At 33.8% G+C, this 17,517-nt stretch overlaps 1 protein-coding gene across 2 annotated transcripts in view; it reads left to right on the top strand.

Moving 5' to 3' along the window:
- The window catches only part of LOC118182863 (agrin-like), a 1,858,472-nt gene that overhangs the window by 240,987 nt on the left and 1,599,968 nt on the right, over positions 1-17,517 (top strand). For both annotated transcript variants that reach the window (XM_085810649.1, XM_085810648.1), the window contains exon 2: positions 511-546. In XM_085810649.1, coding sequence (XP_085666775.1) covers positions 511-546 — 36 coding nt within the window. The remainder of the gene's footprint in view (positions 1-510; positions 547-17,517) is intronic.

The following is a 17,517-nucleotide window of genomic DNA, read 5'->3' as shown; positions in this document are numbered from 1 at the left end:
GCAGACTTTATAAATAAAAATTAGTGATAATTAAAAAATAGTATCATTTCAACAGTATGTGGGAGAATTTTATATTTAGATGTGAATAAATGCTTGGATTACCTTCAAATGGATATAAGTCATCTTCTTTGATAAATTGTTCATGCCAGTAGTTTTTTTTTTCAAAGTAGTTTTATTTTAAGAGGGATAAAGTCATATTTTTGAATATTTTTAAGTAATAGCAGACAGTTTTTAACTATGTCTCTCTGTGTTTTTATCTATCAAAGATTAGTGGTGAAAAATACTTTTTCTTCAATTTAATTTGCAGGCTTTAGGATTAAATATTTTTTTAGGAAACAGAGAAGAGTAGCATATTGAAAATAAGCTCTTTTTTATGGATATTATTTCCATTGCATTAAAATACGTCTTATTGTCTTACATAATAGAATGATTTAATATTTGTTTATAACAAAGCATATGTCATTTGGCAATTTTATTATACTAAACTGATTTTTTTCCTTTGTATTTTAGATAGAACACACCGCAGCAAACCTGAAATACCACAAAGTAAGTACAGTGACTTTTATAAAACTGTTTAGAAAATATTACTAAATGTACAAGGGCATATAATATGTATTTTAAAATCATTACACTGTCTGTATTTTTGTTCGCGTTTCTCGTAAACATGTACTTCACAGCCTTAGTTATAAAAATGTTTTAAATGACATAAATGTTTCTGTTATGATGCTCTGAAATTAAAAAAAATTAATCAAATTTTTAAAAGTTAAAAATCTAAATTTTTAAACATTCTACCAGTCCATATAGTTACATTTAATAAAAACATGCATTCAATCTAGAAAAGGCATAGAAACTAGACTGCCTTGTTTTAAAAATTAAGAGATACTCAAATTCAGTGTTTTTCAGATTTCTTAAATTTTCCATTAGCAGAAGGTAATCTTTTCATTTTGGTAGAGGGATTAGTTAAAAGGTAAATTAAAATAATTCTGCGCTTCTTTTTCTCCTCAATTTAATACAACGATTTGTAAAGTGGTCGATAAATTATTTTGATTTACATATTTATTACATTTCGTGTGGCAAAAGTGTTTCCGTTTAAGAGAGATTTGAAGTTTTTGAATGCTAAAATTACGTTAATAATGTACTCATACTATTCTAATACTTTGGGATCATATATAATTTCAGTAAATTTGTTACGGGTTGGCTATTTTCCAGTATGGCAGAGTGGACACTTTTCTCATAGATTCTTAGAATTAGAAGATAATGAGAATGAAATATCTTTCTTGGAAAAATTTGTATTGATCAGAAATTTCCAAGGCAAGCTGCGCAACAAAATTCAGCAGTTAATTATTTTTATGAGAAGCATTTTTCTAAATTGATATTGCATTTCCAGTTATGCATTAGATATTTAAATACTTTGCTTTTCAATTCATGTATAGCCCATACATTTTCAGTAAACATGATCTCAAAATTTAAACTTAAAGTTTTGTTTTATGCTGATAACTCAACCAAATTAACATACACTGCTTATACATACCCTCAGTGTCTATTTTAAGAAATGCTAATGCTTCCTTTTATTGAAATTCATATATTAAGGAGTAATGGGAAAACAATATGTATTGTTAATCGGGATATGAATAGTAAATGATAAAATTTAATAGTATATTCATTGTTTAAATATTTATAATCGGTTTTGTTTGCTGCAAGTCCTAAGCTATTATTTCATTCTCAGAATCTTCTAATTCTAAGAATCTATGAGAAAAGTGTCCACTCTGCCATACTGGAAAATAGCCAACCCATAACAAATTTACTGAAATTATATATGATCCCAAAGTATTAGAATAGTATGAGTACATTATTAACGTAATTTTAGCATTCAAAAACTTCAAATCTCTCTTAAACGGAAACACTTTTTGTTAAAAAATTTTATCAACTTTGTACTATTAAAATTTTTTGATCATTAAATAGATAAGTGGAAGTTCACTTACCTTCTAAATAGAGCTGCCCTGAACTGCCTGCTTTTCCTTCTTCTCGGTATCTGTCTCTATGATGAACTTCGATTTACTGCGCAACACAGCTATAAACTTTTTAAGAAATTTTAATTCATATGAAAGATATCTACAAAATATTTACAAGTTATAATGATTACAAGCATAATTTATACGGAGACGGTCTATCGTTATACATCTGTTAGACGCGTCAGCCGTTCAACTGACTACTTTTAGTCTCTTACGCCAGAGGGCGTTCGTGGAAGTAAAGTTCTAGTAAGCAAACGCGACACTCCCACCTTGAGGTCCAGTATCAACAGAGGATGGACCTCAACTGACCTGTAGTTCAAGTCTTTTGAGTTTTCGTCATACGTTGAGTTCTGTACCTCACTAGCATATCCGACTCAGGTGTAAAGTTGAGTTCAAGAGGTATGAGGTTCTTAGTAGGTCTTATAATCTCCCCTTGTGCAGTTTTCAGTTTCACTAATCTAATGTGTCCGTCGTGGGATGGAAAAATTTCCACGATTCTAGCTAAGGGCCAGTTTATCCTTTTTTCGTTGTTGGACACAATTACAAGATCACCAACTTTCACAGAAGATGGTTCGCGGATGAATTTTGAGCTTTGTTTTAGTTGCCCTAAATATTCTGATCGAAATCGTTTTCGTAAATCTTTTCTCAATTTGGCTCTGTAAAGGTATCTTTTATTGATGGATTTAGAATCCAAAAGATCTAATTCAGGAACTCCAGTCTCTGGAATTTCTGTTAGAAACATTGCTGGGGTGAGAGCTCTTAAATCCTTTACGTCTTCTGACAAATACGTGAGAGGACGGTTGTTCATAATGCTCTCGCAATCACAAATGATTGTCAACAATTCTTCGTAGTTCAGAAAAGATTTTCCTAGTACCTTTCGAAGAATTCTCTTTAGTACTCCAGTTAATCTTTCCCACCATCCTCCCCACCATGGCGAGGAAGGGGGTATAAATTTCCATTCAATTTTCTTAACTGTTGCATTTTCTAAGATAGAATTCCAATCTATGGTCTTAAACAAATTATTTGATCCAACAAAATTGGTTCCATTGTCAGAGTATACAGTGACAGGTCTACCCCTTCGAGCGATGAATCGCCTGAACGCGTGCAGGAAACTTTCAGTTGATAGAGATGAGACTAGCTCTAAATGAACTGCTCTATATATTGCGCAAGTAAAAATGACGATCCATGTTTTTTGGCCTCCTTTTAAAATTAAGGGACCCGTCAGATCAACACCAATAATCTCAAAAATTAAAGCATCTCTTATTCTGTCTTCAGGTAGTGGCGCTTGAGGAATCTTATATGAATCAGAGTGGAACCTTCGACATCGTACACAGTTTTGGATAACCTTGCGTACGGTCTTTCTACTCTTTATGATCCAATATTTTTCACGCAAAGCGCACATAACGAATTGTACTCCAGCGTGACTTAGCGTTTCATGTTCAGATTTGATCAGTTTTAATACTAATGGATGTTCTGAGGGAAGTAAAACTGGGTAACGAAAGTCAGCGTCATCGTCTCTCTGAAAGATACGTGTCTTCACTTTTACAAGGCCATTGGAGTCCATGATAGGTTCTAGAGCACGTATTTTTTTATCTTTCAATCCTTCGAAAGATTCTCGTTGGATGAGTCGGAAAACCACTGTTTCAGCTCCTTTTAGTTCTTCGAATGAAATTCTCCCATGAGTTCTTTCAGATGGTGGTGTTGTAGCATTTTTAACGAATCTAAAGATCCAAGATACGACCTTTATGATCTTTTCGAATTTTGAAATATTGTCAAAAAGTTTAAATTTATCTGTATTCGTGTTATTGCTGGCTGAAACCACAGTTCGTTTCCTCTCTCCATTTACTATATCGAAGTCAAGATGTTCTCCATCTGCAATAGGCCACTCTTCTGGAGGTCGATAAATCCAATCTGGTCCTTTCCACCATTCGGATTTCCTCAATTCTTTTGCAGAGCAACCGCGTGATGGCAAATCCGAAGGATTAAACTTTCCGGGAATGTGATGCCAATGATCTGAGTTACTCAATTTTCGAATCTCATTTACTCGATTGGCTACAAAAGTGGACCAATTTTCTTTCTGTTTTATCCAAAAGAGAGCATTTGTGGAATCCGTCCAGTAAAAAACTAGAACCTCTTTTAATTTCAAGTCTTCTCTTATTGTATGAGAGAGCCTGGCTCCAATAGTGCAAGCGAGTATCTCTAGTCGAGGTATGGTGAGTGCTTTTAGGGGAGCAACTCTCGCTTTAGATTGTATCAATTGACAAGTGACTCCACTCTCACCGCTGTGTCTAAGGAAAATGCAGGTCGCATACGCGTCCTTGCTTGCGTCTGAAAATACATGCAGAGTGGTACTTTCATCTATTTTGGGAAGCAATCTAGGAATTTTGATGTCTTTCAAATATTTTAACTGAGATGACCATATGAAAAATTTCCTTGCTAGATCATTCGGCAAATTAGTACCCCAGTTAATTTTCTGTTTCCAGCACTCTTGCAGAATCAGTTTAGGCAAGAGAGTAACTGGACTAGTAAACCCAATTGGGTCAAAGATTTTACTCAATTCGGAAAGAACAGATCTTTTGCTCAATACAGGGTTTTCTTCATATTTTACGTGACAAGACAAAGTATCGTCAAACAAGTCCCATTTCAATCCCAATACTGACATAACATCTTCATAATCTTTATCAGAAAGGTTTAGAATTGAAGTTTCATTTTTAAGTCTATTATGTTTCCATCCTCTTAGGTCAAATTTTGCAGTAGCCATTATTTCTCTAGATCCTTTGATAAATGAGTTTAATTCTTCAATTGATTCCACGCTCGCTACGCAGTTATCCACATACATGGCTTTCTTTAGCTTTGAAGCTATTTCCTGATGATGTTTTGGTACATTTTCCAAATGGTAGTTAATTGTGGCAGCGAGTAAAAAGGGACTGGCGTTTACGCCGAATACAACCCTTCGGTGCCGATATATAGTCAGTTTTTCAGGCTGTCCTTTCTCCCACCATAGGAACCGGAGAAAATCTCGATCCGCTGGGTTCACACCTATCTGAAGAAATGCTCCTTTTATATCCGAAATTACTCCATACTTCCCCTCTCGAAATTTTGTCAAAATTTTGGGGATCAATTCAAGATAATTAGGACCCTTTTCCAGGCAGTCGTTCAGAGATACCGAATTTTTCTCCTTTGCAGTTGCGTCGAACACTGGTCGAATTTTGGTAGTCGAATTTTCCCGATTTTCTCCGGTTCTATGTGGCAGATAATGCCCTTTGATCTTTTCTGCCTCCGAAATATCGACAGGTTCAATTATTCCCTCTTCTACCCAATCCATTAAAACAGTTTCGTAGGCTTCTAAGGAATTCTTTGTCTGAAGGGTTTTCACGCAAGACTTCAGACGCTTTTCTGCAAGGATTCTATTATCTGGCAACTCAGGATGAATTTGAAGCCATGGCAGTGATACCTGATACCTTCCAGTGTCATCTCTTTCTAAAGTACGGATGAAATAATTTTCTGTAGCCTTTTCTATTTCTTGTTTTGTTTGAGAAAGAGCTGGTTCAGTTATTCCGATAGAATCAAGAGACCACAAGTCACAGATTGTTCTGTCACTAATGTGTAGTGATAAAAGAACTTCATTAAAATTCTTTCCCTTTACCTTTGTTCTCCCTAATGTTGTCCAACCAAGGTGTGTATTCATCGCTACTAAACTCTCCGTTACGTGTATTATTTCCCCTGTAAAGAGTTTTCCGGCATAATCTGCTCCTACAAGCATGTGTATTTCGTTAGCGTGTTTTTCAAATAAACAAGAATTCTCATTAGTTACATCACTGGGAAAAATTTTGTAACCTCTAAGTTTCTTTAAGCATTCCCTATCCTCCAATTTTGGAATATGTGAGCATATGGTTTTTTGGCTCAAAACCTCCATTTCGCATGTGAATCCTGTTTCTGGATTATTTAACTTGATCAGATACTTGTTGTGATTTTCCCTTTTTTCTATCCCTCCAAAAAGCCCATGAGTCACACTTTCCTGACCTAAAGATTTTAGTTTTAATTTCTCCGCAAGAAATGTGCTGATATATGATCTGCTACTTCCGGTATCCAGAATTATTCGTATAAAATTGCTTTCACCCTTTTCGTAAACATTGGCAATTAAAGTTTGCAAGATTACACTTTCATAGGATGAATTATTCGTTAAGGCCTTATTTTCAATTTGTTCTTCCTTAATTTCTCCGTTTTCGTTTTTAAAACACATTATAGTGGCATGTCGTTGTTTACATAATTCACACCTTATTCTAGAAGTGCAAATAAAACTAAGATGCCGTGGGCGTAAACAGCGATAACAGATCCCTTTCGCTTTGCATTTCTCCCTTTTTTTCTCAGTAGACCATAAAGATGCTTGTTTACACGTTATAGACTCGTGATCAGAAGAGTCGCAGAAAACACATGGTGTTTGTCCCCCCCGCAAACTTGCGTTCGTTAACTCCGAAGCTGTGTGTTTCGCAATAGGTCTGGGTTCACTCAGTTTGTTATGCTTTTGCGGCGCCGCCTTTGGCTGGACCGTCTGGAATGTACGTTCCCGCGCAACTAACTGTTCAGAAAGAAATTCCACTAGGTGATTCAAATCGTAATTTGATTTTCGAACTGTTTTATTATACTCCAAAACCAAATCTGCGGGCAATGTTTTAAGCAAAATAGGCGTTAATAAAGCTCCATATGTTTCTGAGGTCATATTTAATGATTCAAGACATCGAATATGTTTCTGTATATAATTGAATAACTTACGGAAATTTTGAATGTCATTAGAATCCTTTAGAGGTCTTATTTTCAGTAATTTATCTATATGGGCGTTTATCAGTACATCTTTATTTCCAAATCTTTCTGTGAGGAGTTTAACTGAAGTTTCGTAATTTTGTTCGGTTAAATCGAAACCGTCAATGGTGTTATAAGCAGTGCCTCCCAAAAAGGATTTCAAATAATTAAATTTGCTTATAGCGTCAAGCGTTTTATTTTGGTGTATGGCTGATGAAAAGTGTTCCAAAATGTCAGCCATTCGCAGCTCTCGCCATAAAACTTCGGAATCGTAAGTTTAGGAAGCTTCACATTATGACTTTCGATTTTAACGTTTTCTATAATACTTTCACTTAACTGTTCAGTGCTTCGTAACACATTAAATTTTTGTTGTTCTATATTAATTTCTTTCAATTTTTTGTTAGCTTTGTATTTAAATGTAGTTATTCTTTCACGATATTCGTCAACACCGTTTAATTCCTGGTCTAGATCCTTTATGTTTATTAATTTTTCTATATCGGCATCTATTTGTTTTAACTCGTTCGATTTTTCATTTAAGAGTTCTAAGGAAATTTCTAGTTCCTCTGCATTCACTTCGGTTTTTGGTAATTCAGTTTCGATTCGGCCAATTAATTTTGTAACGGCAGCCCTTATGTGGCCGCGTTTCCTTTTCAATGTGTCGATGAATTCCGTCATTATTTAATATTCAACAATTCAACAACTATCAGCAATTCACTAATTATTTATGCTTATGTATCATCTATATAACTGATATCAATTTAGACAGTTTCAATAGTTAGGAAAACAGCAGTTACTGGCAGTCCCTGTTCGGGCGCCATGTTAAAAAATTTTATCAACTTTGTACTATTAAAATTTTTTGATCATTAAATAGATAAGTGAAAGTTCACTTACCTTCTAAATAGGGCTGCCCTGAACTGCCTGCTTTTCCTTCTTCTCGGTATCTGTCTCTATGATGAACTTCGATTTACTGCGCAACACAGCTATAAACTTTTTAAGAAGTTTTAATTCATATGAAAGATATCTACAAAATATTTACAAGTTATAATGATTACAAGCATAATTTATACGGAGACGGTCTATCGTTATACATCTGTTAGACGCGTCAGCCGTTCAACTGACTACATTTAGTCTCTTACGCCAGAGGGCGTTAGTGGAAGTAAAGTTCTAGTAAGCAAACGCGACACTTTTATTTACCTTTTAAATAATCCCTCTACCAAAATGAAAAGATTGCTTTCTGCTAATAGAAAATTTAAGAAATCTGAAAACACTGAAATTGAGTATCTTTTAATTTTTAAAACAAGGCAGTCTAGTTTCTATGCCTTTTCTAGATTGAGTGCATGTTTTTATTAATGTATTTCGAAACCATCGTTTTCCAATGCATGTAATGAAATAGAAACAAAACGCAACAAAATCACGTAATTTAAACTCGTACAGCTTTTGGACGAATACATACTTAAAGCCATTTTTGTTAGTATGGTGGTTTTCTCAGGCTGCATCCAAACTAAACGGTCCGAATTAGAATAAAAGTGTTGTGACTGTATTGTGTATCTTTGATGTGGCATTTGCGATGCGTTTGTACAAAAGTCTTTTAAGAAATGGAAGAGAGATTTGTTGTTCATGGATTCGAACTTAATGGAAAATATCGAACAAAACTAAAAAGGAGGTGTATGTAGTAGGCAACAATAACATCATAGCTGCTGGCGATCCAAGACCAATCTCGTATTTATCACTTTCATCACCTATTATAAGTCTGAAATATAAGAATATGATAAATAAGAGTTAACCATTCCACTTAGCTACAGTTCTACAATGTGTCAGAAAGTGTAGTCTGACCTGAATTCCTAATCTTGACATACAGGTACATTATCTGCAAACAGCTTCGCTTCATGATCTTGTTCATAGCTTTCATTTGTTAAATATGCAAGCTAAGATTCTGACGTTAGAATTAAAATATAAGAAACCTCTAAAACAGTGGAAATGTATGCAACTTTCTTCAAAAGCAGGAAGAATTGGTTTTAAAACAGTTTTTAAAAACCTGATCATTTGCGCATTTCAATAACGTCTGCTCATTCAGTTGAAGTTTTAGATTATCAACACATTCCTACGGAATGAAGATCTTCATTCAGCTTAGATATAGCTTAGGATAGACAGCATGAAAACAAGCTTAAAAATCTTATTATCTTTCTTTAGAAATAGCTCGTAATATTCGTAGATCTAGAAATAACAGCTGTACTCTTCAGATCACAACCCTTTACACACGAAAAATAAACAAATCCTTTCTTTGTTGTTGTTGAAATTGATGCTGAAGATAATGGAAAAGAAATGTATTAAAATTTACCGTTTAAGATATTTATCTTTAGTTCATTTTCAGAAACTGTACTTGATGCTTCTTAATATTAAACAAAATGTAATGAATAAATTATGTGAAGAAGATTAAGAGGATTTTTTACTTTCTAAAAATAATTTCTCTCGGAAAAAGAGTCTGATTATTACCTAATTATGGGACCAAAAAGGGATGTTCTCATTAGGGTATCACTTTTGGGTCTAATATTAATAATGAGAGATGGGTAATAATGGGAGATTAATAATAAGAGATGGGTACTTTTCGATTTTGCCGGCTCAAGCGATAAAGTCGCCAAAAATGGTACAACCGATACCAAACGAAATATCCTCGCTGGTAATCTTTTACGCTTCATTTTCAAAACAAGTCGTAGCCATTTCTTATCAGATTGATTGTTTTTTTCAATACTGATATACAATTACATAGAATGTTTAACCAGATTGTTCAATTTTATTCCCTATGGCCATTCTCGGTAATTAAGTCAATTAGGATGCAATCACACCACTCACCTGAAGATGAAAATATAGAAAAGGTTAAGTCAAGGCTTAAATTCATCAATTCAAATGAGAATGCACTACCGAAGTAAAGCACTTCGGTTTTATATAAATTTGGAGTAAGCTATTCGTACGAATTAAAATAATTCTTGCATTTAAACATGTATTCCAAATTAAAATTTAACTTGAAATTAATGTAGATAATTACTGAGAGAACTAGATCTTTGTAGCGTAGTTTACGTGAGATGAGATCACTTGGGGTCACGTGATAAGAGACTGCGAATCAGGATGTTGTACCTTGAAAGCTTAGTCAATTCTTAAATTAATATCTTTTTACAAAAATTTAAGCGATATTAAAATGTTCATACTTTCAAAATAAAAATTTCTTAGAACTAACATTTGTTAACATTTTTTACGTGTATATTGTGTGTTGTCGCCAATAAAGTCTGCTTGGCGAGATTTGCGCCGGCGAAACGAAAAAGTACCGAGACATGTTAAATTTGAAGTCGTTCTAAATATTTCTGAATTTGATTATATGGAAGACTTATAAAACGTAATGATGGGTTTTTAAAGCAACCCAAAGGCAAAAAGGCCACCAAGGACTAATTGTTTAGTTTCTTGAAAGCTGTAAATCATTGATTCTAGCATGTAGCTAAATAATTTTTTTTCTCTCTAAATTCCAGTCTTGGTGTCTTTCTTTACTGTGTTCAGAAGATGTAATGAATTTTGACCATTTAGATAGCTGATGAGAAAGTTATAAATACAAATGGAATCATAAAAGGCTAACAGACCATTGTTAGAGATTGAAAAGAAAAGGGCTCATTCTTGTATTCAAAGGTACTACTGGAAATAAATTGCTTACACACATAAAATAATGATATATTTACCAAAATCAATAAGAGATAGAAAAATATGAGAATCGGGGTTGGAATCAGTTCAAAACACAAAGTAGATTTCAGGGCTTGACTAGTAAAAGTACAGTCGTTTTATTGCTTGGCATCATTTAACTGTAAAGATATTTCTATTATCTCAAGCGTGTCGACGTTAATAGATCATTTCTGTGAAATTTTCATTCTGTTGTGCAAAATATTGCTACTTATCTGCAGTTTAACACGTCCACGCCGGGGCCAATTTTAATGTTTTTCGCCGTGAGACGGGCTCGAATTTTTGCCGCGTTTCATCTGGCCGCACGCGATTATTACCTGCTCAGACCTGTATACGAGTTGTACGTTTGCTAATAGTTGTTAATTATAATCGTTATTAAAATGTTTTTATAATAAATAAACGTCAATTTTTCGTTATTTTAATTTTCAGAGTCTACTAACACAATCGAATGCGTACCATCCGTGGCACGCGCCGCCCGATAAGACAGACTAGTGCGGGCCACCGGTGGTACGCGCCGCCCGATGAGACAGACTAGTGCGGGCCACCGGTGGCCGGCGTGAACGTGTTAATTAATTGAATAACTTCGATTATGATTAATCTGTCAAGCGTAATTCTGTTATTGTGTTATAAAACAACAAAGTTCCAAAACTATTATCTTCAAACTTCATTATTTGGAATTTATTATTCGTCATCATAATATTTTGAAACTTTCGAGTTCTCGTAGGATTTCTTAACAGTATTTTTCTCAGAGCTAAATAAAAAAAGACAGTTTGGAGAGGAAGGGAATCTCTAAAATTTTGCTGTATATTAATTATAAATGACGGCTGAAGTAAAGAAGTTGATTGGTAGCTCAAGGTCAGTACAATAACGTGGTTCAATGTGATTAAATTTCAAACACAGATATATGCGAATTTTTACTCCTGTTCTTTTAGCTTGTGAAGAAAGGAGGGGTTATATTCTAATTTTAAGGATTGTAGGTGTAGCTGTTTGACGTTTCACGTAAGGAGGTGAAACCTACCATTGAGAAAGCTTTTGACAGACTGTGAGAAATGGAGTGTTATTGGGAGATTGAAAAGCCGTACAGACACTGACACGGGGCTTTAAAATCCTAAAATAACCGAGTCGCGTTAAGAATTTGGAAGTCGTTTAAAGATAATTGCAATTCATGCAGATAACCAAGTGAATGTCGTAAATGTGCCATAAAAGAACTCTCAGGACCGTAATTTTGCAATGATTGCTGAAAGAAATAAACAACTGACATCAGCCCAGACTGCAAAAGAAATTCGCGGCAACTACTAGACTTCGACTATCCAAATATACCGCTAATGAAAAGCTGCCTGAAAGAGGGCTGTACATAAGAAAACTCCTAATTTTTTTGTCCCAAAATCTTGGGATGCGAAGAGCAGTGATCATTGTGGTTGGTGTACCCAGCGGAATTCTTATTGATGATTCCGTTTTTGCACTATATAGATTATGAAATACGCTGAATGTGAGGTTTCTGATTTCAAATCAAACTGTTTACGAAGACGAGCAGTAATTACTTTCTCTTAATGGACGATAATTCCAGTCCTCATTTACGCTGTCCTTATGTTCTATTATTTAGAGGGCAAAGGAATTTTTCGGATTGAAGATCTCGCGTATACTTTGATATAAATCCAAAAAGAACATGTGCTGCCCGTAACAGGACGCCCTACTGCAATGATACTGCAATGATAACCTAGAAATATTTAGGAGCATCAAGGCACAATTCATCGAAAATACATTTTCATGCCGCAAAAACTTATGGAGAGAACTAATACACAGCATAAAAAATCACTGTAAAGATTTCACTTTGATCAAAGGTACTCGCGCATCATACTAATGTTTTCTGTTTTTGCTCTGAAATCTGTAGAACGAAACTTTCCCTACCCAACATTATAGGACATTTCTAATACTTTTATTTAAATTTACGTTTTTCGCAAAATAGGTACTTCTGGATTTTGAAAATGTATGTCCAACAGAACAAATTCTGTGCAAGCTCCATATTCTTGGTGGAAAATTATTAAAGTTACATGATTTTTTGTAGTTGTTCCTTTATATTATCCCGGCAGTATATGCTTAAATTACAAGCACAATTTCCAAATACCTTAAAGAATATTTATATAGCTCTTTTGAAGTAGTATTTTGTTACAACAAAAGAAAACATTTATCTGAACTGCACCGCAATATATCAGGAAATATTGCACAACTGTGTATATGCTCTCTATAGTAGTCTATGTACAAATAATACACTTCAGCAGTTTGAATATCACAAACAACAAATATTATTATTAACTAAACATATGTTAGGTTTCTTACAATGCGGTAATTTAATTGTTTATGAAATAGAACTTAATCTAAAGGTATAGGGCAATCTTTATTTCAATCCTTAACTGTTATGTCTTGCGAAGGAATATAAAACTGTTACATTGAGACATGAAAATCTAATCCCTTCATGCACTTGATTGTCACGAACCTTCTGCAGTTTCAGTAAATGGCTCTATTATTCTTCGTTTGGATCAACTGTAATTACTTCTAATTGCTCTAGATTCGGTAATCAATCGTGTTTCCCAGAGGTCTGGATCATGATTAAGTATTACAGGCACTTAATATCCCACTGAAGATTTGAAGCAGGAGGAGGACATAGGTATCTATGTAATCCGTACTGGAAATCATAAGCTTATGTCAGAATAATAGACTGGCAAGGACTGAAATAGAATGGAATTAAATCCCTAATTACTACAAAGCATAACTGCACTTTTATTCATTTGTGTTTAACAATTCCATATATAATTCTTTGAGTTGTCTTCTCAAGTACATCATTTTACCATGACAACTTAAAGGCAAGGAACAAAAATAGGCGTTTGCTTTTCCAAACTCCCATCAACCCTTTCCTTCAAATATTCTAGAGAATTATGGTTTTGTGGTACTTTTCTTTATTTACTTTTTCATTCTAGATAATTTTTAACCATCAGAGAATGAAAGATAAAAAACTGAAAAACATTTAGCGTTAAGGAAAGAATAAATACGAACAACTTCAGATTAGAATCTAAAATCTCAAAAAAATCTTTGTCATTAAAAATTTAAAAAAGTTAAAAGTTATGAAAACAAAACAAAAAAAAATATAAGATATAAAATGAAAAATCAAATGATACTTCACCAAGTACATTACATAAGATATTAGAATTTTTTTGACATAGGTATATTATTTGTTATGCCATAATATATTACATATATTTCACTTTATATCAATAAGATAGCTTATTAAAAGTAAAATAAAGAATAAATTGTTATTGCGTTTTTTGATTTCACATCTCTTTTTAACTCATTGCATGCGGGTATATTTCGCCGCGGACTTAGCGTGTAGCGGGAGATTTTACGAGAATTTCGCTGGAGTTCGGTCGTTCAGTAAAATCGCAATAAACCGATAACTACTATGAATTTCTCAGCGAATTTACTTTACTCTTAAATATATGCTTTGCGATTATTTAAAAAACGAGATTTTTCTGAATAACTAAATGTAGAATAATGAAATAAACGTGAAAGCAAAATACACAATTTTTAATTTTACTATTTATTCTAAAACATTCTTCCATAACAACAGCTATTTATAAGACTAATATTTCTTCACAGCATAGTATCTTTTAAAGAATTTTCCTCTGTCAATGGAATCCAACAGAATTTTACGTATGAAACATCTTTCACGTTGTACGTTTTTAGCGTGAATTGCTTTCTTCCCTACGCCAATAATTTTCTCTAGTTACAGGTTTACGTATTTCTATAGATAGTCTGTCTTGGCTTGGGGGGCTGCCTTTTGGTATCTTTAGCACGGCAAATGTGGACGGTTCTAGTTCTAGAGTACTGGTTTTAAGTGGATTCTCAGTAACTCAGTGCAATAGTATATTATGCAAAAATTTCTTACATTTTGTGTTTTGCGATCTTGGGCAGTTACACACTATATATGAACTGAAACATGCACATTTTACCAAGAACATAGTAAAACGCTTTGTCCACTTTACTATTTTAAGCAAAATGCTATAGTAGGACCAATACAGTTCAGTCTGATCTACTCCTTTTATGTACTTGTTGTAGTCGATCAAAGGTTTTGGCTGTGGCTGTATAACATTTTCTTGCGTTGTATTGTCAACATTATGGTTTTCTTTCATTTTCACAGAATGGATTAGAAAGGCAAGACTCACTTCTTCTTCAATTGCCAAACTTGTATCGATAATCTTTTCTCCTACAAAAAATTGTTTCTCCTCTTTTCAAATTAGATTTTTTCAGAGACTTTGGTAAACTTCTGTTTTTCTTAATAATTCCGAAAATTCGCATTATTTTCTTTTAAATGTTTTTATGTGCTATCGATGCTATTGCAGTAATTATCCGTATACTACTACAAATGGTTCCAGATGTCATTGTAAGGCGAAACTATTGCGTAAATCATTTCGATCAACCCTGGTAGTTCGTTCTGAGGTTCGAATCCCGCGAACGGGCTGGTTGCATGAGCGTTTTCGTGGTTTTCGTATACGAGCCAGTTTCCCTTAGAAAGTCCTCCACGAAGGGATCCCTACCCTTAGGCAGATAGTTCTCGAGGCTTTGCCATAATCACACACACACACACATTTCGATCAACCGTGATCCTTGATATGCAAAAACTTGAAAATTGCAAATATAACCTGTGTGACTTACAGATAATATTTGTATGAGTGTTTCGTACTTCACAAGTTTTCCACTATTGTAAGCTCTAAAAAAATAGTCATACTTTCTAAGGCCCTCATCTAATGATACGTGTTGCTTTGGATTGTAAATGTCAGTAAATTGTTTCAGCAAAATAATTTAGTACAGGACTGATTGTGAATAATCTATTAGATTCGCCTGTGATGTCTTGGTTGTTATTCAAATGTCAAGCCTTCCATATTTGCCTAAAACTATTTCTTGACAGAATTTTTGGACACAAAAGGCGTATATATAAAGGATCAGTACAAATAATCGTCTCGTGTATCTTTATGAACTTGTCCCACGAAAATAAAAGTCTAAAACTTTCTTCATCTCTGGAATCGTGATATTTTTCCACTTTGTACTTTTGCGAGATATTTTAAAATTGTCAAAATTTTTATAATATCTGTCTGATTCTGCGACGAAATATATAAAAACATTGTCATCTGTAAATAACTTTTCTGCATGGACTATATATTCAGGAACATTAGTCATATCAGTTATTCCAACATTGCCCAAAACTCTTGCCTGAAGGATTGTCAAGTGATGACCATTCATCTGCTTCTTCATCAGAACTCTTTCAGAGCTCCTGGAAATAATTCTTTGAGTGAATACTTAAGAGCGTGGAAATAATGTCATCATCGTCACTTTCTTCGTTATCATGACTTTCGGAATTACACGAGAAATACAATAATACACCAGTACATGTTTTTATGACTATTTTGTTCTTCACAAATTTTCTCATTTTATCAATGCTGTAATCAATAATAATAATAATAATAATAATAATAATAATAATAATAATAATAATAATAATAATAAATTCAAATTTGGGAAAACGACTTGTTCGTTCTGAAGTTATTAAACCAAGTAACTCGAGAAGCTAAACTCCTAGAAAGAAACAATGGAAATCGTTGCCTAGCAACACAAACACCATACACACTTACAGCGTCCTTACACGATACCCGTTCTCTAGTACAAATCTTCTAAAAACGTACTTTTACGTGAGCCGCGGTCTAGTGACAGATTACAAAAAATGTAAAAGTCGTTTACAGCACGCAATGTATTAATTAGTACCAAATTGATTAAATCGGAAAACATACATTAAAATGTTTTATGCTTTGCCAAATGGCAACAGTCTGAAAGCTATGAATGACGGTGTGTAAAATATAAATTAAAGTTTCGCGAAGTGGTAACACTTGCGAAGGACCTGATCCATTGCGAAAGACCTACTTACTTCATTGTGTCAAGATAAGATTTTATTTGGTAAGCTAAAGCAATGCACATCCTTCAAGATGTAAAAATAAAACTTAACCAAACAACTAGTAAGCCAATTCCCCAGAACGCTCTTTTTTTACCTACTGTTTGACCTTATTTAATTTTTTTTATTCTTTTTAACCTACTTTTATACCTCATTATTGTATAGGTATAGTTGTTTTCACTGAGTGCAAGTGAATATCGCTCTTCCTGCCTCTCGACCAGCACTTAAAAGGTACGATACATTACAAAATTTAACACTTTTTTTGCAAAATGCAAAACGGAAGGCTCTTCAGTACGCAGTCTGACTTTCTAATCTCTGTACAGTTTCCCTGTCTAATGATGCAGCATGAGTCCCGGACAAAGAGATATAAAAATAACTGTTCTTTTTTTCCTTACTTTCCTGATTCGAATAGGTTCAGTGATTGGGATGGGGCTTTATTCCTATAATTGTTCTATATCTAAGCACCATTAGTTTATCTAAGCACCATTGTAAAGAAATTATCGTCTGTTGGAAACTGAGTTCATGACTTTTTCTTGCCTCCAATAAAGCAACTTTTATCTTCAGAACTATCTATCTTTGGATAATTTCTATTTGAAATCTTGACACTGAATGCTTGACATGAATTATATTAATGGTTTTCTTAGGTACTTTGACTGCGTGGGCTTCTTGTAGAGATTATGTGATGGGAGCCAAAAGTTAAATAGTTAAAATTCTTAAATCGTCAATTAATGCTAAGATTACGTTGTGTCCGCAATAACCCATAGATACATATAAATCTTGAAATGAAACGTGAGATTTAGAAAAGAAACATATAACTAAGAACTTACGCAGAATGACAAGAACTAAGAAATCACAAATGAATTATTTATTCTTATATTTCAGCATCACAATTTTAGATTAAATATTAATGAAAATTTAAAATGATGGTATTAGCCAGACAAACAAAATGGAGCACCATGGTTCTTAGACATTTTTCAACCAGATCTGTTT

Source organism: Stegodyphus dumicola, chromosome 2 (genome assembly GCF_044657685.1).
Source record: "Stegodyphus dumicola isolate Sdum_Otavi_A_Nest chromosome 2, ASM4465768v1".
Taxonomy (NCBI): domain Eukaryota; kingdom Metazoa; phylum Arthropoda; class Arachnida; order Araneae; family Eresidae; genus Stegodyphus; species Stegodyphus dumicola.
This window is presented reverse-complemented; position numbering and strand designations above follow the sequence as displayed.